Below are 21,843 nucleotides of genomic sequence, written 5' to 3' on the forward strand. Positions count from 1 at the left end.
TTGGACATCTCCTGAACGCCTTTTTCCCCATATCTAGGGCGCTTCCTTTCCCTTAACCGTAGGGAAGGGGAGCAGTGGTAAGATTGACATACGACTCAAGTCTGAAGATTTGGGATTTTTTTCTCGAAAAACTAAAGTTGAAGTGTTTTTTCCCAAAAATAAGGAGAGGGCATTGACCCCTAAGTCACCACCCTTTTAAATACCCCATTTGGTCGTGGATAGTGAAGGGTATTCAGAAATTCAATATTTTACGTCACGTCATTACCAAACGGACCCCTAATCACATATCAGTTACTCAAAATATTTATCACATTTCACACGAAATTTTTTAAATCTTTTTTTAAAGCCATTCCGTTGCGACACAATCTATTTTTTGTCTTTTTTTATTTTTTTGGAAATTCCCATGTAATGCCACACCTTAATCCATTTTATATCTTTTTTTTGATTAAATTTGTAAACATTGACTGTACACCCCAAAAAAAAGTGAGACTACAAAAATACTTTTGATATCTTATCTTATTGAGTAATTCCTTAAATAAAAGATTTAAATTTAACGACGTCAGTTCAGGGTTTTTCCTTAATTATTTTTGGGGTCTTTTTTTGGATCATCCGACTTTTGATACAATGTCGTAACTTTTTTTGGGGTTTTTTGAGTCCTTTTGAGGCTTTGAGTTGTGGAATTTTGATGGAATTTGTTCAGTTTTTGGGATACGGAGTAGAAAATGAGGTTAGGTAGACGTGGCTCCACAGAGCTCTGGCTTGAGGCTGACTTGACTCCGCAGAGCTCTGGCCTGAGGCTGACTTGACTCCGCAGAGCTCTGGCCTGAGGCTGACTTGACTCTGCAGAGCTCTGGACTGAGGCTGACTTGACTCCACAGAGCTCTGACCTGAGGCTGACTTGACTCCGCAGAGCTCTGACCTGAGGCTGACTTGACTTTGCAGAGTTCTGACCTGAGGTTGACTTGACTCCGTAGAGCTATGGCCTAAGGCTGACTTGACTCCGCAGAGCTCTGGCCTAAGGCTGACTTGACTCCGCAGAGCTCTGACCTGAGGGCTGACTTGACTCTAAAGAGCTCTGACTTGCTCTGAGGTCGAGTTACATTGAATCTGGTCTAAGTTAAGAAGCACACTGACCTTGTGCCAGATATTCAGTCAATTCTACGTCGTATGCTGTCCTTAAATGCCATTGAACCACAATCAGCAACCACAAAATTTCCCCAAAAATCCCAACAATCCCCCCATCCCAGAAATTGCATCACAGCCTTAAAATAAGCACATCAACCTTTAAACCAATTCAATTATTTTCCAGAATTAAACAACTTTCAATTCCTTATCATATCAATATAGGATATTGTGTGCAATTTATTATCGATAATCGACAGGTGTTTAAGACTGACTTATCAAGTGTCCAAATTATTTCAACATGTGAGCTGATAGCCCATACTGATAAGAACGATTGACGTCAATTTCTGAGAATAAATTTTTTTTTTTTTTGGGTTCATTTACAGGCTGACACGTGAGTTTTAACACGTTGAATTGGAGTTTGAAGGTTAATTAATGTTAATTGGGGATTGAGGGTAATTGATTATGGTCAGATTTGGCTATTTATGTCTATTTGACACTTAGAAGAGATGGCCGAAGTCTCGATATAGACTAATCTGGAGATTAAGGCTGAGAAGTCTTGATATCGGTATTGTGAGCCCTAAACTGCTACCAAAGTTGACAAAATACGTCAATTTGAAACGGATGGATCTCTTGAACAAACAATCAGCTTCCAGAAGCCATTTGTGCCCTTCCCTGCCCCGTTCCCTGCCCCTTTCCCTGCCCCTTTCCCTACCCCTTCCCTGCCCTTTCCCTACCCCTTCCCTGCCCCTTTCCTGCCCCTTCCCTGCCCCTTCCCTGCCCCTTCCTTGCCCCTTTCCTTACCAATATCCCTCGCCTACATCCCAGTATCTATATCACAGTATCCCATATTCCGAAATTAGTCGTTTCAGATTTGTCGGGCAGATTTGGCAAGACATTGAGAGTCCGAACTCCAAAAATCCAAAAATTGGTGACAATCCAACAGCTGAGGTGCCTCCTGATTGGAATCCTTCCTACTATGCATCAGGATGTCCCTCACATATTGCTGTCAACTAAGCGACGTATCAGCGACCATTAAAATTCGATGTGCTGCTCGGGATTTTACAGTTAATCTTCAAGGCTGCGCGAATGGCACCAGACAGTTAATTGATGCAAATTCTGAAATTAGGCAGACATGATACGAGAATCTTGTCCGAATTTATAACCAAATCAGCATCACGTAAGCCTAATTCCGCATTTTTGATTAACTTATCAATTTGTGTTATTCGACTTTATTCTTGAATTTCTTAAGAATTGGACACAAAAAAATTTATTTTGCATAAAAATTTCAGACAGCCTTGAAACGTCTTGACTGTATACTTAATGTGAGACAAAACAGTAATCGACAAATGTTCAAGTTTCTACGCATTTTTTTGTGTCTAATGCCGGTTTATTTATCAACAGTCGATGCCACTATTAAATAATAAAAAAAATTCGTAATTAATCTTATCAAGGTTACGGGAAGCGATTAGGAATTTGAGTCGAAGCAGAGAGACTGACTATTTTTGGATTTATAGTTTGATTAGAATTCTTTTTTTTGGTGTCGGTGACCTCAGAGCTTTTTTGTGATTTTTGAGAGAATTTTTGATGATTTTGAGAGGAATTGAGAATATTTGAGAATATTTGGGAATATTGGATGCTTAGACAGACATCAAGAGTCCATTCACTTGTTATTAACACAGAAAGAGATACCATAGGTCAGTAATGGGCAATCTGTGTGCTGTAGCACACTTTTGTGTCTAATGATGTATTTTGTGTGCGATTTCGTCAAGTTCAAGGTCAAGGTTGCTAATTACAGCCGCAAATGAAGTTAAAACAGTGATGGACAACCTTATTTATGCCAAGGTCCCTTTTAGCCCTTATACTCGATCATCTTATACTGGATACTCGAGCATCCATCATAATTTACAATGTTCCACAGCACAGAGGTTGTCCATCACTGCTTTATCATATCAACAGCTTCACATACTTCAGTAGTGGGCAACCTTTTGGATGGTAATGCAACTGAACCATTTACCATGCATGATTCCGATCAAAACTTGACATCACTAAGGTATGCCACATAAAATAAAAGGTTGTCCACCACTGCTCCAGATGAAGATAAAACAGTGAATAACAACATTTTTCATGCCACAGCACACATTGACCATAATAAAACATTCTTAGACACATCTGAGTATTCATCATGACACATCAATGGCCCGCGGCACACAGGTTGTCCACAAATGTCGTTTTTTGTCAACACATTGGCTTAATTCAGTCGTGGGCAACCTATTGGCTGGTAATGCCATGAAACTAAGGATTACGATTCCGCTCGAAACTTCATACTACTAAGGTATTCCGTAAAATACAATTGGTTGCCCATCACTGCCTTATCAATCAAACTAAACTCTTTGAAACATCCTCTATACAAAAATAAAGCTTCATTTATTTAATAAAAAATACAAAACCCGTACAAAAAAATAATTAAAAATACTTTTATATCCACTTAGTATCCGCACTTTAGATCGCCGGCTTGAGCCATCCATTCATCAAATCTCTTGATTGTTTCGTCATTCATTTGATTCTTGTGATCGCCGACAATTCCTTTACGGACGAATTCAGTTGTTGGACGGTCGTGGTTTGACAGTTGATTGAATAATTCCAGGTATCTTGACATGTTTGTGGCTTTGTTTTCTGTGGATTAAATTATTTGAGGTATGTCCTGAATGGACTTAATTGTGCACTTACCACGCATTTTCTCGAATTTGCAGTGATCCAAAAGCTGCTCCAAATTCTCGTCAGAAATTGGTTTTCCCAAGAATTCAGCCAACTTCCTTGTCACGCCTGGTTTGTCAGCCATAAGACCCTCATAAGTCATGTAGAAGATGTCTGGATGATCTGGAATTCTCTTATAATTCTCAGTATGCTCTCTGTATGGTGTGTACCAAGTATTGGCGTTCAGCATGTCCTCAAAATGATCCTCGATCGTTCCAACTTCCTCATGGAAGGTATTCTTGCGGAGATAATAATAGGAAATGGCAACATCCTTAACATCACGGACAATGTGGACGATTTTTGGCTTGACTGTCCAAATTTGATCAGGAAGGAACTGAACTGGATAATGGCACTTGTAGATACGTGGACGTGGCATTCTGTCTTGATATCCAACATCAACTCCCTGAAGTGGATGAGTGACGTTGAAGAAGCTAGGAATAAAGTGTGATTACGTGTGCCTGATTAATTACACAACGCAATATTCTCTACTTACTCAAACCATTGTGCACGATTGTATGTGTCGACCTGCTTGGCTGCTTCAAAGTTATAGTCATTCATAATCAGCCACATCATCTCTTGTACCAAAGTGGTTCCACTTCTTGGAAATCCAATCAACCAAATGTCATCTTCATAAATTTTAAAGTTCTTGGTTCTCTCAAAGTCACCAAGAAATGCTTTTGGCATGCAAACAGCTGGAAAGTCCTTCCACTTTGGATCTGTTGGCTTAACAAAGACACGATCCGAGAAGATTGCAGCAATTCCTTTTGGATCAACAGCAGTTGTCGGTATTTCATTGAGAACTTCAATCCCTTCCATAATTTTGTGGCTTGATTTGAACTGTAGCGGCTTAAAATTCAAACTGAGAGTCAAAGCGTGTGATGTAAAGTCATTTATAGTATAATATGTTATTCTGTATTCACAAGGGGGACTGTGTATGGAGTTTTGAGAATCAAGTTCTATTGACAGTTTTGAGAGGATTTGTGTGGCTGATTAAGAGAGTAAGAGAGTTAAGGATATACGACAATATCAAATGAATCTTGTTGGAATTTCTGAAAATTAATATTTTATCATTAGAGTCTAATGAGTCTTAGTTCATGTGAATTGGTACCTGGATCTTGTGTACCGGAAGGTTACGCACTCGTTGAACTGTCATTAACTGTTGATACTGATAAAATGTACAATTATGAATATTAGAGACACAGATCACACATCATACAATGAGGTCGATGATCTGTTGCACCATCACAAAGTATTTTAGGAATATGTCCTTGATGGGGCTTATGATGACCAAATAGCGATGCTTGCAAATACCTTAAACAACAATGAAGTCTATTTTAAAATGCTTGACCCGGAATGCATGAATACATTGACATCTGGTCGTTCTAAAACCAAATTCAGTGTAGAGCTATTATCCGGAACAATAATACCTTCATCAGAACAAGAGAAGCTTCATCAAGATTAAATTCAGTGTAAATGCGAAGTGGTTGACTCAGAAATGAGACCGAGAAGCACAAGTACAATAAAATTAATACAACAAAGCAGTCTGTTTGGAGTAATCGGCAAAGAAAGCTCTTGGCATGGTTCCATTGCAAAGGTCTATCCAAGGAGTTTGGTTATCTTTACAGCCCTTCCCTCTCTACTTGGCTCAAATTTAGTGCAGAAATTCGAAGGTAATCGACTTGAAAAATATTGAATGTCTAAAGTATATTCCGGAAAGTACATCTCATAAAGATTGTAAAATATCCGTCACCAGGCCGATGTCAATCTTACATGGATCTAGACTCTGGAGACCCAAATGACTCAAATGAGACTTATGCAGATTTGATGCCTTTTCTACGCTATGCGCTTGCTTGATATTGTAATATTCATATAGCAAGTATGGGTAATGTGGGAATGTCAATTAGCTGTCAGAATAAAGAATTTATACAAGCTTTGTGATGTGGCCAGTAACAGAGTCAGATAGGCCTTATGTAATAACCTAGGCTCCAAGTCGGAGCATGGTTCCAGTAAGTAGGTTTGGGTAAATAAACACAAATGATTAAATCGGCATTAGACTCGTTTTTAAGCCGGATTCAGTGAGGATCTATTACTTAGTTGACACGATCATGTCTCTATGCTTTTATATTTGACAACATGCGATCCTAAAGCAGTGATGGGTAACATTTATGCCACAGCTTACTAGTATGACTTTAAAAGACTTTGGAAATGCTATGTAAGGATTTTTTTGAGGCTTACGACCAAGATGTGCTGCAAAAATTAAAAGAATGCCCATTTTGTGTCTATAAAGCCAATTTAATGATTTTAGTCAAGTGTCTAAGATGTCTGGTCACGATTTAATGACAAAAACCTCAATATTGTGTATTTATTTAACTTCTAGCCTAATAAAATCAACTCAAAGTTCAATAATTTATTCAAATTACTATTCCAACAACCTCTTCACTCTAGCTAACATCACCCAAATCCGCACACACCAATAAATTTAAGTGAAGAGTCTCTTTTATCTAATCGAATGTTGTGCTTGTTTTGAGGAAAAAAATACATTTTTACAAGAATTATTGCGTGATTAAATAATTGCAGAGAATTATAAGCTTAATGTCCACTTTTTTGATACCGTACCGAAAGTAAATACTGCAAAGAATTAAGATAAGCTGAATTAAAATATAAAAAAAACCCAAATTTTATTAAAAATACATAAAAATATTTGAATTCGCTCAGAAATTGATCAGATGGTTTTGCATGTAAATTGAGAATATTGAATAATTGAGAATATTGAGCAGCTGATCTCTCTCGGAGATAACTATTATGTCTAGCACTTTAATTCGATGTATGATTGTGTGCGGATGTTTTGCAGAATATTGAGTGGCGATGGAATTTTTTTTCGTTTTTGTTTGATCCGCGTTGATTCAACTTGATTGATTTAGGAACGTACGGAAGTTATGTAACGGTAAACCAATGATGTGGAGCCTTAGTGGTAAGCCCTGCAGATCTTTACGTAGGCAGCGAGTCAAACACCTTAAACGGAATTCGCGGTTTTGAGGATATACCAAAACAGCGCAATTTGGACATTGCTGGTTTTATCAAGGACATAGGCGTTTTGTAGAGAATTTTGGGATGGTACAACAGATCGTCGATCGCAGTGCCGTTGCTAAAAGCAAACTCAACGTTATATTCTATTCTAGTGTTAAATCGAAATTGCACATGGCAGACAGCTCATGGGATTTCCAAAAAATCTTGACGACACATTAGTGTGCCTCAGCACACAAGTTGACTACGTCTTTGCTTAATTACTTACGTCCTTGGCTGTGGCACACGAAGACTCAATGCAGCGCGTAGGGAATGTCTCCACTGTGCTTGACATATCAATTTTCGAGTCCCATCTTCCTATTCCCACCGTGAAGCATTGTAGCATAATTAAGATTCAATATTTGAACACCTTAATGGATATCCTTAAGCATTACGTAATTGCCGAATGTTCTCTTACATGATCTGACAGCTAACAAGTCGGATTTTTAATATTTTTTTGATGTTTCACATTTGCTAAAGTCAAGCTAAAGTCTGGTTTAATATGCGACGTACCCAAATAGACTAAAACGATTACTTACTTACTAACTATGCTGGTCGTACAGATCAATTGTCATCCATGACCTTCCTAAGATGACGCCTAAAGCTGGATCTATCGATGGCTTACGTCTGTCAATCTCCAATATCAATTGCAATACTATCTCTATCGACAGATTCCTTCCAAGAGTTCTTTAAGTTGTCAATGAGCTTTTAATCGATCAAAATTCCAGCCCCACGCTGACGTGACTGTGACATGATTCCCGATTTAGTTTAAAATTCAGTTTAAATTTAGCTTAAATTCAACATCGTGCTAAAATCACGTTAGTCTATTGCCGTATTATCTATCGATTAGTCAACGTATGTCATTTGGTGATTATTCGAGATATAGCCAGAGTTGTGATGGCCGATGTCGGCGATCGAGAGAATCGATTGGGCAGTCGTTCATTGATTTTATTGGCCATTGTTTTTTATCGGCCAACGTTTTTGGCCGACCGATGAAATCAGGCCGTTTCACAACTCTGAATATAGCATAAGTCAACTAACCGATCTGAAAATCACCATCAGACACGGACGTGATTATACTGAACTTTGAGGAGCACGTATTACCCTACTAAAATTCTCTAGCTACTTTTTTAATTCATTAGTTGACATTAATTAAAAATGAACTTAAAAACACTTTTTTAACTTTTTTTTTTAAATTTTTTATTTGAAATATTTTTTAAAATTCACAATTTTTAAACACTTTAAAATCACTTAAATTATTTTGTCTTAACATATTCTGATGGACATTAGTCACATTAGTCACATATTAAAATCCAGGTTTAAGATCAGCAGCTTGAGCCATCCATTCATCAAACTTCTTGATTGTCTCTTCGCTCATTTGATTTTTATGGTCGCCGACAATTCCTTTACGAACAAATTCAGTTGTTGGACGGTCGTGGTTTGACAGTTGATTGAATAATTCCAGGTATCTTGACATGTTTGTGGCTTTGTTTTCTGTGGATTAAATTATTTGAGGCATTGTGTCGTAGCTTATTAAGTTGGTGACTTACCTCGCATCTTCTCGAACTTGCAGTGATCCAAAAGCTGCTCCAAATTCTCATCAGAAATTGGTTTACCCAAAAATTCAGCTAACTTCCTTGTCACGCCTGGTTTGTCAGCCATAAGACCCTCATAAGTCATGTAGAAGATGTCTGGATGGTCTGGAATTCTCTTGTAATTCTCAGTATGTTCTCTGTATGGAGTATACCAAGTTCTGTCATTTAACATGTCTTCAAAGTGATCCTCAATAGTTCCAACTTCCTCGTGGAAGGTATTCTTGCGGAGGTAATAGTATGAAATGGCGACATCCTTAACATCACGGACAATATGAACAATCTTTGGCTTGACTGTCCAAATTTGATCAGGAAGGAACTGAACTGGGTAATGGCACTTGTAGATACGTGGACGTGGCATTCTGTCTTGATATCCAACATCAACTCCTTGGAGTGGATGGGTGACGTTGAAGAAGCTAGGAATAAAAATATGATTACGTGTGCCTGATTAAATACACAACGCAATATTCTCTACTTACTCAAACCATTGTGCACGATTGTATGTGTCGACTTGCTTGGCTGCTTCAAAGTTATAATCGTTCATAATCAGCCACATCATCTCCTGTACCAAAGTGGTTCCACTTCTTGGAAATCCAATCAACCAAATGTCATCTTCATAAATTTTAAAGTTCTTGGTTCTCTCAAAGTCACCAAGAAATGCTTTTGGCATGCAAACAGCTGGAAAGTCCTTCCACTTTGGATCTGTTGGCTTCACGAAAATACGATCCGAAAAGATTGCAGCCATTCCCTGTGGATCTACGGCAGTTGATTTAATTTCACTCAAAATTTCAATTCCTTCCATTTTTTTTGGCTTCTTTTGTTTTAAAAATTCAAATAAAAACTGAAAATTGCTAGCCCTCCAGCAGGCCTATTTATAGGAACTCAAAAAAAAAATAATTTTTTTTTTCTTATCGTTGAAAATTGTTAAGCTCCAAAAATATTCTCTTATCGTGACTTATTAGAAAGAGAGAAAAAATAATCAAGTTTTTTTAAAATAGTTGGCCTTCAAAGTATGTAATCAGATGATTTTTTTGGAACGCGTAATCTACACAACGTGTTGTGTTTTAGAATTGCAGTTGTGCTTACTTACTTACTATACTACCGTTTCCCATTTTCCAAAATTAACACTACTTCGACTATCTAAAAGTGGCGAACGTGTGGCGTTCGCCGTTCATAGCTTAATCATGTCCCAATCCATATAGTGGGACGGAGTCAAACGAGTCTGGTTAATACAGTATGCGTTAGTCTGGCAAGCCGTCATCCTTAAATCTATGCTTAGATAACAAATGAGTGAGCGGGACTGAATCTAACAATGCAGTTGAACCATATTTAATCGACTGCATTGATGTAATTCCATTGCAATCTCTATCCCGAGGAGCACAACTTGATTAAAGGCCGTTCACTTATTCCGTAACATGGAAAATTAAGCCCCACGCCCTTAAGAGCGTTACATAATTAATGATCGATTCCTTAATTGATCCAAAAACTGGCAATTAGATGGCGTTACTCTGACATATTGTCAAACTCAGATTCAACACCAAGACAGGGTTACTCCAAATTCCCGACACCGGTCAGGGTCACACCAGTCTGTGGTCGCATTTTTAGATTGTTGAACTCATTTGCGCTATTCGGGAATATTATCAATATGAAAATCCATTATTAAGTGTCATTTGTCGAGTGGAACAGATTGTGATTAATCGACGTTGTATATTTATAATAAACTTGACATCTGTGGTGCTTATCGTAGAATATTAAGTCTTTAAATGATTGGTGGGTAACCTATGTGGCACTGCATACTAGAGTGCAGTCAAAAATTCTTGTTTAATTGCCGAGTGACCTGAAAAGTAAAAGGTTGCGCACCATTGCCGTAAAATATTAAGCCTATAAATAGTCGTAAGGCCAACTGATCGCAACCTGTTCTACTTGCTTTTTGGGAAAGTAAATACAAGAACAGTTCTCAATTGATAGTTACATAATATCAAGGCATTGACACTCAAAAATATTTAATCTATTACAAAGACAAACCTTCATCCAGAACAATAGAATCTTTCATCGGAAGAATATTCAGTGTCAATGCCTTGCGTACCATGTAAATGACAATATCCAATCTCAAGCTAAATTCACGTCTATATAAAGTCAGAACCTTTTCTCCATTTCTTTACAGATTTGTTATTAAACTACATATTTCTCATAACAGACAAAGCTCTCATGCTCTGGAGAGCTTAATTTACTCAAATATATCAATTGTACATATTCTCGATTGTTACTCTCAGCTTATTCTGCTCTTGAGAGAATGCTATTTGTCTATAAGAGTTTCTTAATTATTATATTGAACTTGATCATTATCTTCTAGTTTATTTCCATTCCAAAAATAGATTGAAGGTTACAATAATAAAGATTATGTTGTGCTTACAACTAAATCAACATTCTTATCTGTAAACTATAAAAAATATGCTGTAAAAAATTTATTTTTGGTGTTTTCCTTTACAGGTGTTTACGGAAGGCACATGACGTAGTATAATAATGGATACAAATTTAATGTCGGGTTGAGTTGATTCTGGCTTGAGACCGGATTTTATCAAATTTGGAATTACAGTCTAGAGCAGGGGCGTAGTCAGGTGTGGATTGTGGACACGGGTCTTCCACTGAAAATTGGAGTTTAAAATATTTAAAGTATGGTTTTCAATACCAGGATCAAATTGTACTGAATCTCTTGATTGATCCCAATTTTACATAAAATTTAATCTCTACATAAAACCCTCAAGGACAGAGTAACGCTACTCTTTGTCCAAATTCTCAGACATTTCTACATCGTGTGATTTCGGGCTTGAATTTGACTCAATTGTGTATTAAACTTTGTACTGAAAAGTTGATTCATTTCTTCTTTTCTTCCTGATAAGTCAATTGTATCGCTTATCACAACTTTCTTAGAATCTAAATCAGTGGTGGGCAACCTGTGTGTTGCGGTATATAAGTGTGCATCTAAAAAGCTATTGTAAATGCCATAAATCGTATGTCATATGGTTTAAGTCGAGGCTTATCTTCAAGGTTTGACGCGAAAATCTAAAGGTTGCACATTTTTTTATCTTAATCACACCATATGGCTTAATCATGAGCGCATTTGAAGGAAAAAGAGAAAGAGAGATTAAGATAAGGATAAAGAATGCACGAATTTGGGTACAAAACTTCTTCTTTTTAGATAAAACTTGATTCAATTCCTAACCTGCTCAATAGATTTTGTATTTAATTCCAAAGTTGCTGCAACATTTCGTCATCAAACCTTGCCAAACCCCAACCCATCACCCAACCCTTTAATAATCCTTTCATATTTCTTGTCTTTATAAAAATTTATTTTAATTAAATTATTCTTTACAAATAAAAAATAAATATAAATTAAAAGATAATTAAAATCCAGACTTAAGTGACGAAGCTTCAGCCATCCATTCATCAAATTTCTTGATTGTTTCGTCATTCATTTGATTCTTGTGATCGCCGACAATTCCTTTACGGACGAATTCATTTGTTGGACGGTCGTGGTTTGACAGTTGATTGAAGATTTCCATGTATTTGGACATGTTTGTGGCTTTGTTTTCTGTGGATTGACAAAATTAGTATTTTGGTCGTGGATTATTAAGTTGGTGACTTACCTCGCATCTTCTCGAATTTACAGTGATCCAAAAGCTGCTCCAAATTCTCATCAGAAATTGGTTTTCCCAAGAATTCAGCTAACTTCCTTGTCACACCAGGTTTGTCAGCCAGAAGAGCTTCATAAGTCATATAAAAGATATCTGGATAGTCTGGAATTCTCTTGTAATTCTCAGTATGTTCTCTGTATGGTGTATACCAAGTCTTGGCGTTCAGCACTTCCTCAAAATGATCCTCAATTGTTCCGATCTCTTCATGCCATGCATTCTTACGGAGATAATAGTATGAAATGGCAACATCCTTGATATCACGGACAATGTGGACAATTTTAGGCTTGACTGTCCAAATTTGATCAGGAAGGAACTGAACTGGATAATGGCACTTGAAGATACGTGGACGTGGCATTCTGTCTTGATATCCAACATCGACACCTTGGATAGGATGAGTGACATTGAAGAAGCTGGAATAAAAAAATATTTTAAAGGCGCCAACACTTAATTCCTCTCCGCTTATTCAAATATGCATGCTCAAGGTCACTAAATGGAAATAATTATTCAGTCTACTTACTCAAACCATTGTGCACGATTGTATGTGTCGACATTCTTAGCTGCTTCATAATTATAGTCATTCATAATCAGCCACATCATCTCCTGTACCAAAGTGGTTCCACTTCTTGGAAATCCAATCAACCAAATGTCATCCTCATAAATTTTAAAGTTCTTGGTTCTTTCAAAGTCACCAAGAAATGCTTTTGGCATGCAAACAGCTGGAAAGTCCTTCCACTTTGGATCTGTTGGCTTAACGAAAATACGATCCGAAAAGATTGCAGCCATTCCCTTGGGATCAACAGCCTTTGACTTAATCTCACCAACAATTTCAATTCCTTCCATTTTTGCGGCACTTGTCACAGTATCAATTTCACAATGAAAGTGTTCAATTTGACTGTCGGCTTATTTATAGCCAACCTTAATATTTATCATATCTTATCAAGTTCTTTAAGCTTGAATTTATTTTTATCATTTTTTTCTATTCTAGAGATTAAGTTAGAGGCTAAATTGTTGTGACTGTATGTGTGTGACGTAATACGGCAAATTCGGTATCTTGATTTAAATGTTTTATATGAATTCATATGCAACAAGGCCAAAGCTTATGATAAGGATAATAGTAAAATTTAGTCTGGGATTTATTCATTTGGGTTTTTCAATTCTTAGCTTCACATGCTGTTCACAATGCGGTATTATATGGGAGATAAACGATGGAATTTTAGGACACATAATACACAAATTTATGGGAATTTTTTTTTTGATGATTTATTGGAAGTAAAATTGACTTTTTTTTGTGTCTATTGGAATTGAGAATTTTATTTGATTGACAATTTGATATAATACATGCTTTATTGATTTATAAAATGATGCATAGGGCTTGGAGTGTAGTTACTGACTTTTTGAGGATGTCTGACATACCAATTGTAATATATTGAGATTTAAAATGATCAAAATTGATACCCGGAAGGCACATAGCTTAGAAAAGGCAATAAAATTGCTTCTAGACTATCTAACAATTTTAGGTTGAATTTTATGACATTTGAGCACCGACGGGTCCACCCATTATAAAATCTAACGATCTTAAGGCAGATTATACAGAATGTGACGTACCCAGGACAGCCCTCATCGAGCTTGGTGAACTACAGTGAGATTTCACCAATTCAGACGACCCCAATGCAGATTGTACCGATCATAACGACCCCAAGGCGGACTTTTCCCAAATTTGGCATTTTGAGGGTACATTTATCAACAACTCAACAGCTCCGGGGAGAATTTTACCGATTCTAAGAAACTCATGACGGATATTATTAAATCTAACGACCCAAGGGAGGATTTAACCGAATTTAGCAACCTCGGGACAAGGGTTTCTGAATCTGATGACCCAAAAGTGGTTTTTTCCGGTATTTACAAATCTATGGCAAATTTTACCTAATCTAGCTACCCCAGGGTAGACCTTACAGAATCTGACGACCCTATATAGATTTGAGCTATTATAGCAAGTCCTGAGCAGGTTTTCTTGAATCTGATTGAGAATTTGATAACCTCAGGTCCGCTTTTATCACAATTAGCTACTCTAAGGCAAATTTTATTAAATTTGAAGGGTTCAGGGTAGATTATTCGTGAATTTGACAACAATAGTATGAATTTTATCAAAATCTAGCAATATTAGGTTAGGATCCACCGAATCTGATGCCCCAAGATTGGATTAAACCGAATATAACGACCTCAGGGCGGATCATGCCAAACTGGAGAAAATTTTCAGGGTGTGAGTCAGATTAGTTCACATTCGGCCTCAACCCTGGCTCACAACGACATGCAACCTAACTTTCAATTTATTCTACGCCTATTCCTTCCAATATTAATCCATCCCACACCCTAGCCCTAATTACTAACTTTACAAATTATACTCAATATCGTTCCTAACATGATTATTTCTAATTTCAATAGGAACAAATTTTCTCCTTTTGCTGCATGGCTCAGAATCCACAATAATTTGATTATAGACCTTCGCAACACTCTCAAGCTGAATACAAACAGTTCCACCACCACGAACCTTCTGATGCTCCTGTCGATTGATGTCACCGACACAAATTAGGTTATTGTCATTGCTGACCATCCATTTTGAGTGATCATGAAGAGTCGAAAAGCTAATCTCTTCTGAACTTCTGATTGCAATGTCCTTTACATTATAGACTTTTGTTTGTTTTGTGCAGTCACTGCCAATGTTGCCCGGACCATGTCTCCAAGATTCAACGAAGAAATCACCAGCATTGTAGTGTGGGGCGACCAGATCCTCATACAGTTCTTTCTTGAAGGCACCTGACTTGGCAAATGATACAAAATTTGATCCGTAACGAGAACGTAGAGGTTCTAAGCTGTAGAATGGAGCGACTGAGACCTTCTTCATGTCAAGGGCTTCGACTATGTGCGGATAGAGTCTGGAATGAGAGGAAGTTGGTTTAAAATGCATGTTGAGGCTGCTCTCTTATCCCCTAAATGTGTTTCCTTTTCCCCAAGGCGCTTCCTTTTCTCCAAGGCGCTTCCTTTTCCCCAAGCCGCTTCCTTTTCCCCAAGCCGCTTCTTTTTCCTCAAGGCGCTTCCTATCCCTCCAAGGCACTTCCTTTACCCCAGGGCGCTTCCTTTACCCCAAGGCGCTTCCTTTACCCCAAGGCGCTTCCTTTCCCCCAAGGCGCTTCCTTTCCCCCAAGATGCTTCAGGACGTAAATTCCAAAATCATACAAACCTCCTCAAATACTCAGGAACCTGCGAAGAATAGAATCTCGGCTCATTATACTGCAACTGCTTCCCAACCTTAGCCAGCTGATCACCAGTAAAACTAATGCACAAGAAGCTCTGTCCATAAGTTGTTCCACTATGTGGATAATCATATCCACCCTCATCCATTGCAGGCGGGAATTTCGGTACCGAATGTACAATCCAATATCCACTAATATCATTAGCAACAACAACACCTTTCGTATGTCCACGTACATTATCAACAGGCGCATTTGTTGGCTCATCATTGTACATTGCAACAAGAAAGTCATAACTTTGACTTTTGTCATAGACAAGCGATAAGGTTTGACCGAGCATGCTGGATGTTGAATTTACGAGATGACTTGACAATGTCCATGCTGATTGTGATGATGGTGTGATGTAAAGATATTCTAAGCCAGACTTTGTACTGTCGGAATATTTATTTGGTAGTTTGTAAAGGAAATACCTGTGAGAAGTAATATGGAATTGATTAGTCAGCTGTTTGGTGCTGTGGAATTTAATAAGTTTTTTTTTTTTTTTGCTTATTAAAGTTGATTTTTTGTTGTATTTACGGCTGTATGAATGCTAGAACATGTCACGTTTATATAAACTTGTATTTTTGCGGATTTATAATATTAGTCAGGTATGACTGTAAAAAGGTAATCTGAGTGTGACTATGTCAGAGAATTGGATTAATCAGAGGCGTACAGTACTTGTTGAGTTTATATGAAATTACAGTAAATACAGTACTGTACTCCTGGAATGGCTGACCCTTGTATTTAGTGTAAGGCGGAAAAAATGAGGGGAATGCTTAGGGAAAGGAAACGCTCCGGGCTTTGGGGTTTCGAGCGTTTAGGGGTTTGGGAAGGAAGAATCTCGAGGTTGGTGAAGGAACCGGTTCGGAATTAGGTATGGGAGCGCCTCGGAGTTAGAGAAGGGAGCGCCTAGTTGTGGTGGAAGGAAGTACCTTGTGTTTAGGGAAGGAAGCACCTCGGGGTTGTGGAAGAGGAGTGTCTCAGGGTTGTGGATGAGAGCACCTTGAGGTAGTGGAAGAGAGCGTCTCGGGGTTGAGGAGAGCGCTTCCGGGTTTTGGAAGGAAGTGCCTCAGGGTTTGGGAAGGTAACGCTTTGGGGTTGTAGATGAGAGTGACTCAAAGATAACCAAGGGAGTACCCCGAAGATGAGGAAGTGTTAGGAGAGGAATGAGTGGCATCTGGTCACGACTTGCTCAAAACAGTGCTTTGCAACCTTTTAATATTCGCGGCACATCTTGGTAGTAAGCCAATACCAAAACTGCACTAGACATACAGTTCATATTATTTACAAGAACATTTGGCAGCACACAGGTTGCCCACCACTGGATTATATTGTCATATTCGTAGAAAATTGAAGAATTTTGACCAAATGGGACGGTTTTAGCTTTAACATGAACAAACCCCACTCCTTAAGCTTGATACATCTCTGACTTGCTGTCAGTTTTGCTCAGAATTATTGGGTTATCAAGCTTATCAGTGGTGGGCAACCTTGATGGTGAGCCTCGATTGATGAAGCACATGGAAGACGTTTCATGACATTTTAATTCAAAATTTGGATGCTTATTAGTGATGCCGCGGCTTACAGATTATCCAACACTGGAAAATATGCACACTCAGTTACGTCTGAACCCAGTGGTGGGCAACATATGTGCCGCGGATCATAAGAATGCCGATAATTATTTTGAAAATGCCAGGAACCGTATGTTATGTGTGATTACAGTCAATATTGCCCATCACTGCCTTAACATTCCCAACATTCACATACAAAATGCCCAACTTACCAATCAACAAGCTTCCCATTCTCATCACGACATCCAATTCTTTCAGCAATAGCATCAGATCTACCAATAATCACACAAATCACCACAAAACTAATAAAAATATTCACAATTTTAAATTCCATGACTTGACTATTTACTCCGAACTGCACAGCTCAACAACAAATTATAGAATAAAATGGAAATTGACACAATGAATATTCACAAAAAGGCAGACTTAAGGAGAAAATAATGATAGGATCTCCCACGATGACTAAACACGTAAATGCCAAGTTCAAAGTGAAATTGATAACGGAAAAAAATTTTTGTGTTCTGATTTGAGAGCAAATAATGTCTGTATTTATGTTTGATGTGCTCATTAAATATGCTCTCTGAGAATTATTATGAGAAATAGACAATGTGTGCTGATTGGTGATTGAATTGGTGATTGGGAATATGGCTATGGCTATGTGGTGCAGTGACAGGGAAGTATGCAGGGGGACAGGGCAGGGAGTCAGGATTCGGGATCTTACTTACTTACTTCGCTGTCCGTACAGATCAAGTGTGATCTATGGCCTCCCTCAGTCGGTTCCTGGAGCTGGCTCTATCGCTGGCTACCGCTTGCCAATTTCCAATTCCAAGTGTGACACTATCTCTATCGGATTCGAGATCAATCATATTAATTACCCTTTTTGGAATTTTTGGGAATTTTTGGAAGTGACTTGCCCGAGCGACACAACTTAAGAAGGTTCCGCCATGCAATATGGAAGCCACCTAAACTTTGGCAGTATGCTTTCTTAAAATCCCAGTCCCGATAAATTTTCGGGATCCCGGGATTTTTCGGCATCGATAGGCATCAGATTGTCACGATACCTTTAGACATGCTCCCATGCAAACATGACTACCTTAGTAGGCTCCCATGCCGGCTTGACTCTTATTGGTAGGGACTAATGCTGACATGATCCCTCAAAATGCCTCCATGCCGACAAGTCCCACAAATGTAGGCCCAAAAGCAGGAATGATGCCATATTTCAAATTTTTGTGTTACTCAACTCAATTGTACTCATCAATCAGCAATGTTTCTACGTTCATCACGACATGCAATGTCAGTACTTTCACTTTGTCTAAAGCAGTCGATTAGCTTGGGAAAAATTACCGAAACAGTGACTAACAATGACTAATTAATTTAATTACAAATATTGTGCATTTTATTGGATTTTTTATTCTTGATGGATATATATTGAGTATGCATGTAAAGACAGTTTTTATCAAAAATCATCAATTTTTGGCATTTAATGTTTAAATTGACTCATAATTTGCAAATTTGCTGATGTTTTTAAATGTAGGCATGGTTCATTTACTTTGTTTTGACTATGACTAGTGCGGCCATCTGCTGTATTTCTGACAAAGCCTCAAAATGTCCCGATTGTTTGCCAAAATCCTCTGGCCACCCTACTATGACTTCATCAGAGTTGTCAGGACTTCCTAGTTGCTGTGCTCTGCTGACGACAGGCATATACTGGCATTGGACCTCTAATGTAAGCCTGTCAATTTTGGTAAGTGTCAGAATGAATTAAATGTAAGTCATTGTGTGTGCAGCAATTTAGGCACATCAGTAAAGCCTTAGTTCCTGTAAGTCTTTGATTTAAGGTCAGATTCGATGAAATCCGACTTCTAGCATGACTCACGTCGTTCTGGGGTTCAAAATTCTTGCATGTTCTCATCTTTGTATCTTCCAGCTGAACTGTAGAATAAATTAATGCTGCCCATAGTCTCCGCTGCCATCACAATCACGTCGATTAAGCAATCTATCCATCCAACCCTTCCATGCCACATTGTGAATACATCCACATCAAATTTCTTCCCAAAATACTAACTGGAGCTTCAAATTAGATTGTCTTTCATTCTCACATGTCATTCGAGATTTGCTCTTCTTCACAGCAAGAACAATCAAACAGAATTATTTTGTGTATTTTTTGTGTTGAGTGCTGATAAGAATTTTTGTTTATACTTAATTGTCAAATAAAAGAAGATTTGTGAATTTGTGAATGATGAAGTAAGTTTTACATTTTATATTCATTAATATTTTTGGCAATAGGGTTGATTCAGGCATTGTTAGATTGCGAATAAATTGATATTTTGTCTCCATTTATCTGTACAAAATACTAGAGCTTCCTTTAGCTGGTTCCAATAGTTCCTTTTCGCCCTTTCTTCGGTCTGTCCTATATCTGACTATTTTGACATACTTACTTACTTACTTCTCATGTCGTACAAATAAATTGTGATTCATGACTCTCTTCAGATATCCCCTGATATTGACCCTATCGCTGACTAACGCTTGTCAATCCAAAACTCACTAAACATTTTTGATCCATTCAGCTTCCATTTAACCCCACATAAAACAAACCTTATCCATTCCTTCCATCTAGCCCAGGTTGAGAAACTATGCGGTAATTTCGCGATATCCATAGAAATACCTTCAAATTCCACAGTATTTCATATAAATACCGCCGATATCGCCTAATTTCTCAGCCCGGCTTCTAGCTCACTCTCAACACTACCGTTCATTCCTTCGTCCCCACCTCTATCACAAAGAAATGTTCTAAATTATATGAATAATTAGGTCGATCCCATGACCCCTCATAAGGTTTCCCGAAGTTTCGGTCTCGATAAATCTGGAGAATTTTTGTCCCATAACAGGGAATGAGACCGCTTTTAGGTACCGGAGTGGTCTTTCTGTAATATGAAAGCATTGTCAGTTTGGTGTCGAAAACGATTGACAGACTTTATGGAAAGTTGCAGTTGTGTTCTCGGTCTTAGTTTCGGCATCGGGAACCTCATGTGCTAAAAGGGTCGTTCATTTATTACGTAACGCTTTTAGATTGGGGAACATTGGGATTTTCTTTGGATATTTTGTTACGGATGGGTACACTGGAGAGGGTCAAAAAGTCAATTTTTCACATTAAGTAATAAGCGAACGTCCTCTAAACGAGTTATGATGAACCTCGGTTTGTGTGTTGGGTTGATTTTTGAGGTCTTTGGCACATAACACATAATGTGTCTCCAGTGCTAGGTATACACGGATATACTAGTATTTGGATGATTTCCTTTAGAAAGTCTTAGACACACGAACTGTAACTAGGTACACTGCAGAGTACATCATGTCTTATGACGTACTTATGTCCTTGCAATGTGGCTATAAACTGTAGATCTAAAGGAACCTAGCCAGAAAATTTAATTAGGGGAGCCCTACCGTTTTCCTTACTTACTTCGCTAACCGTACATATTAATTGTGATTCATGGCATCCCTAAGTTGACGCCTGAAGCTGACTCTATTGCTGGGTACCGATTGTCAGCCATGAGTTCTTCGGTCTACTGCATGATCCCTTGCCATCTAAAGTCAGCTCATAATTTACATTATATTGTCATTTTAGCCTCAACATCATTAAAACCATGCTTATATTGATAATATCAGACTTAAATGGAATCATATCATGCATGGAACATCCACAACCATCAATAAAATGTGAACTTACTGATTTCTATGATTCAGCGGATTATGACTGTTTCATATCACCTGTTGACGATTATTTATGGTTACATATTAAGGACATGAATGATACAGACGTGTTCCTTGACATTCCAGATGATTCAAAAAATCGCATCAATTTCATGACATTTGGCCATAATTCTGTCCAATTTTTACCAAAGGATATCCACAAATATGCACCAAATTTGGAGAAAATCAGTGCATTTGGAACATCCATTAAAAAAGTATCAAGGCATAACTTTATGGACCTTAAAAGCTTAGTCGAGATTGAGATTACGGATGGTGAATTGACTGACATTTGTGGAACTGCCTTTAATGACTTAAAATCGTTGGAATCGATTGATTTATCAAAAAATGAAATTAAATTTTTACATCCAAATTTATTTAAAGGAACTGATGGAATTAAGGATTTAAACCTGAAACAGAACTCGATTGATATTTTACATCCAATGATATTTTCGGGACTGTCAAGCTTGCTGACTGTGGACTTGAGTTATAATGATATATTGTTTATTGATAAGCGGCAGTTCCTTAACAATCGATTGCTTCGTACTGTATCTTTAGCTGATAATCCCTTAAAAGTCGTTGAATTTGGTGCATTTGTTGGATTTTTTAATCTTAATGTGCTTGATATTGGGGGTACACCATGTGCAGTTACGATTATGTCGGATGTCGATGAAACAATTAAGATTTTGGGTGGATATTGTAGTCAAATCAGCAGTGATGATCAGCATGAAATTCAGCAGAAAATTGATTTGTACAATAAATGGCTTGGTGGGAAGTATGTTGCTGATATGTGCGGAAGTGACGATCAGTTGAGTTATATACCAAATATCGTCGGCAGCCAGGACAACTCTAGCATCAAACTGCATATAGACATCCAACTGTGGACCCTTGTCTGCCTTATATTGGCACTTAATGTCAATTATTGGAAAACTTCAATTTTTAACGGATTTTAAAAATTTAAAAAAATTTTTTTAAAATTTTTTACTTTTATATAATTTGAAAAAATTTAAAAATT

At 37.7% G+C, this 21,843-nt stretch overlaps 5 protein-coding genes across 6 annotated transcripts; 1 reads left to right on the forward strand and 4 right to left on the reverse strand.

Annotated features, from left to right (window-relative positions):
• Nucleotides 1-3,523: 3,523 nt before the first annotated feature.
• LOC139097274 (sulfotransferase 1B1-like) lies at nt 3,524-4,750 on the reverse strand. Its single transcript, XM_070649065.1, has 3 exons — nt 4,373-4,750; nt 3,853-4,310; nt 3,524-3,798 (listed from the first exon to the last, which is right to left on the reverse strand). Exons 1-3 carry the CDS (start codon nt 4,693-4,695, stop codon nt 3,611-3,613), a joined length of 969 nt encoding a protein of 322 aa, XP_070505166.1. The 5' UTR covers nt 4,696-4,750; the 3' UTR covers nt 3,524-3,610.
• Nucleotides 4,751-6,440: 1,690 nt separating this feature from the next.
• Nucleotides 6,441-21,786, forward strand: LOC139097269 (toll-like receptor 13). 2 transcript variants are annotated; one of them, XM_070649060.1, is made up of 4 exons: nt 6,441-6,500; nt 18,619-18,828; nt 19,012-19,328; nt 20,707-21,786. In XM_070649060.1, the coding sequence occupies exons 3-4, from the start codon at nt 19,321-19,323 to the stop codon at nt 21,779-21,781; spliced, it is 1,083 nt and encodes a 360-aa protein (XP_070505161.1). In that variant the 5' UTR covers nt 6,441-6,500; nt 18,619-18,828; nt 19,012-19,320; the 3' UTR covers nt 21,782-21,786. The 2 variants fall into 2 exon arrangements, with proteins under 2 accessions (XP_070505161.1, XP_070505160.1); XM_070649059.1 differs by lacking the exon at nt 6,441-6,500 and having other exon boundaries at nt 17,900-18,828.
• On the reverse strand, nt 8,117-9,380 carry LOC139097270 (sulfotransferase 1B1-like). The gene is made up of 3 exons (XM_070649061.1): nt 9,014-9,380; nt 8,493-8,950; nt 8,117-8,436 (listed from the first exon to the last, which is right to left on the reverse strand). Exons 1-3 carry the CDS (start codon nt 9,334-9,336, stop codon nt 8,249-8,251), a joined length of 969 nt encoding a protein of 322 aa, XP_070505162.1. The 5' UTR covers nt 9,337-9,380; the 3' UTR covers nt 8,117-8,248.
• On the reverse strand, nt 11,863-13,112 carry LOC139097271 (sulfotransferase 1B1-like). The gene is made up of 3 exons (XM_070649062.1): nt 12,747-13,112; nt 12,182-12,639; nt 11,863-12,126 (listed from the first exon to the last, which is right to left on the reverse strand). The coding sequence occupies exons 1-3, from the start codon at nt 13,067-13,069 to the stop codon at nt 11,939-11,941; spliced, it is 969 nt and encodes a 322-aa protein (XP_070505163.1). The 5' UTR covers nt 13,070-13,112; the 3' UTR covers nt 11,863-11,938.
• On the reverse strand, nt 13,495-17,576 carry DNaseII (deoxyribonuclease II). The gene is made up of 3 exons (XM_070649057.1): nt 17,297-17,576; nt 15,468-15,947; nt 13,495-15,162 (listed from the first exon to the last, which is right to left on the reverse strand). Exons 1-3 carry the CDS (start codon nt 17,416-17,418, stop codon nt 14,619-14,621), a joined length of 1,146 nt encoding a protein of 381 aa, XP_070505158.1. The 5' UTR covers nt 17,419-17,576; the 3' UTR covers nt 13,495-14,618.
• Nucleotides 21,787-21,843: the final 57 nt, after the last annotated feature.

The sequence above is a fragment of the Chironomus tepperi genome, unplaced genomic scaffold, assembly GCF_022539635.2.
Source record: "Chironomus tepperi strain 1889 unplaced genomic scaffold, CSIRO-AGI_Ctep_v1 contig_419, whole genome shotgun sequence".
In the NCBI taxonomy this organism is placed as follows: Eukaryota; Metazoa; Arthropoda; class Insecta; order Diptera; family Chironomidae; genus Chironomus; species Chironomus tepperi.

Excerpts from the sequence above, each read along its gene's own strand:
- LOC139097274 (XM_070649065.1), bottom strand. The coding sequence starts at position 4,695 with ATGGAAGGGATTGAAGTTCTCAATGAAATACCGACAACTGCTGTTGAT. Across the intron at positions 4,311-4,372 it reads AATCGTGCACAATGGTTTGA|CTTCTTCAACGTCACTCATC; the intron begins GTAAGTAGAGAA and ends CTTTATTCCTAG. Across the intron at positions 3,799-3,852 it reads CAAATTCGAGAAAATGCGTG|AAAACAAAGCCACAAACATG; the intron begins GTAAGTGCACAA and ends TTTAATCCACAG.
- LOC139097270 (XM_070649061.1), bottom strand. The coding sequence starts at position 9,336 with ATGGAAGGAATTGAAATTTTGAGTGAAATTAAATCAACTGCCGTAGAT. Across the intron at positions 8,951-9,013 it reads AATCGTGCACAATGGTTTGA|CTTCTTCAACGTCACCCATC; the intron begins GTAAGTAGAGAA and ends TTTTATTCCTAG. Across the intron at positions 8,437-8,492 it reads CAAGTTCGAGAAGATGCGAG|AAAACAAAGCCACAAACATG; the intron begins GTAAGTCACCAA and ends TTTAATCCACAG.
- LOC139097271 (XM_070649062.1), bottom strand. The coding sequence starts at position 13,069 with ATGGAAGGAATTGAAATTGTTGGTGAGATTAAGTCAAAGGCTGTTGAT. Across the intron at positions 12,640-12,746 it reads AATCGTGCACAATGGTTTGA|CTTCTTCAATGTCACTCATC; the intron begins GTAAGTAGACTG and ends TTTTTATTCCAG. Across the intron at positions 12,127-12,181 it reads TAAATTCGAGAAGATGCGAG|AAAACAAAGCCACAAACATG; the intron begins GTAAGTCACCAA and ends GTCAATCCACAG.
- DNaseII (XM_070649057.1), bottom strand. The coding sequence starts at position 17,418 with ATGGAATTTAAAATTGTGAATATTTTTATTAGTTTTGTGGTGATTTGT. Across the intron at positions 15,948-17,296 it reads AATGGGAAGCTTGTTGATTG|GTATTTCCTTTACAAACTAC; the intron begins GTAAGTTGGGCA and ends TACTTCTCACAG. Across the intron at positions 15,163-15,467 it reads GTTCCTGAGTATTTGAGGAG|ACTCTATCCGCACATAGTCG; the intron begins GTTTGTATGATT and ends CTCTCATTCCAG.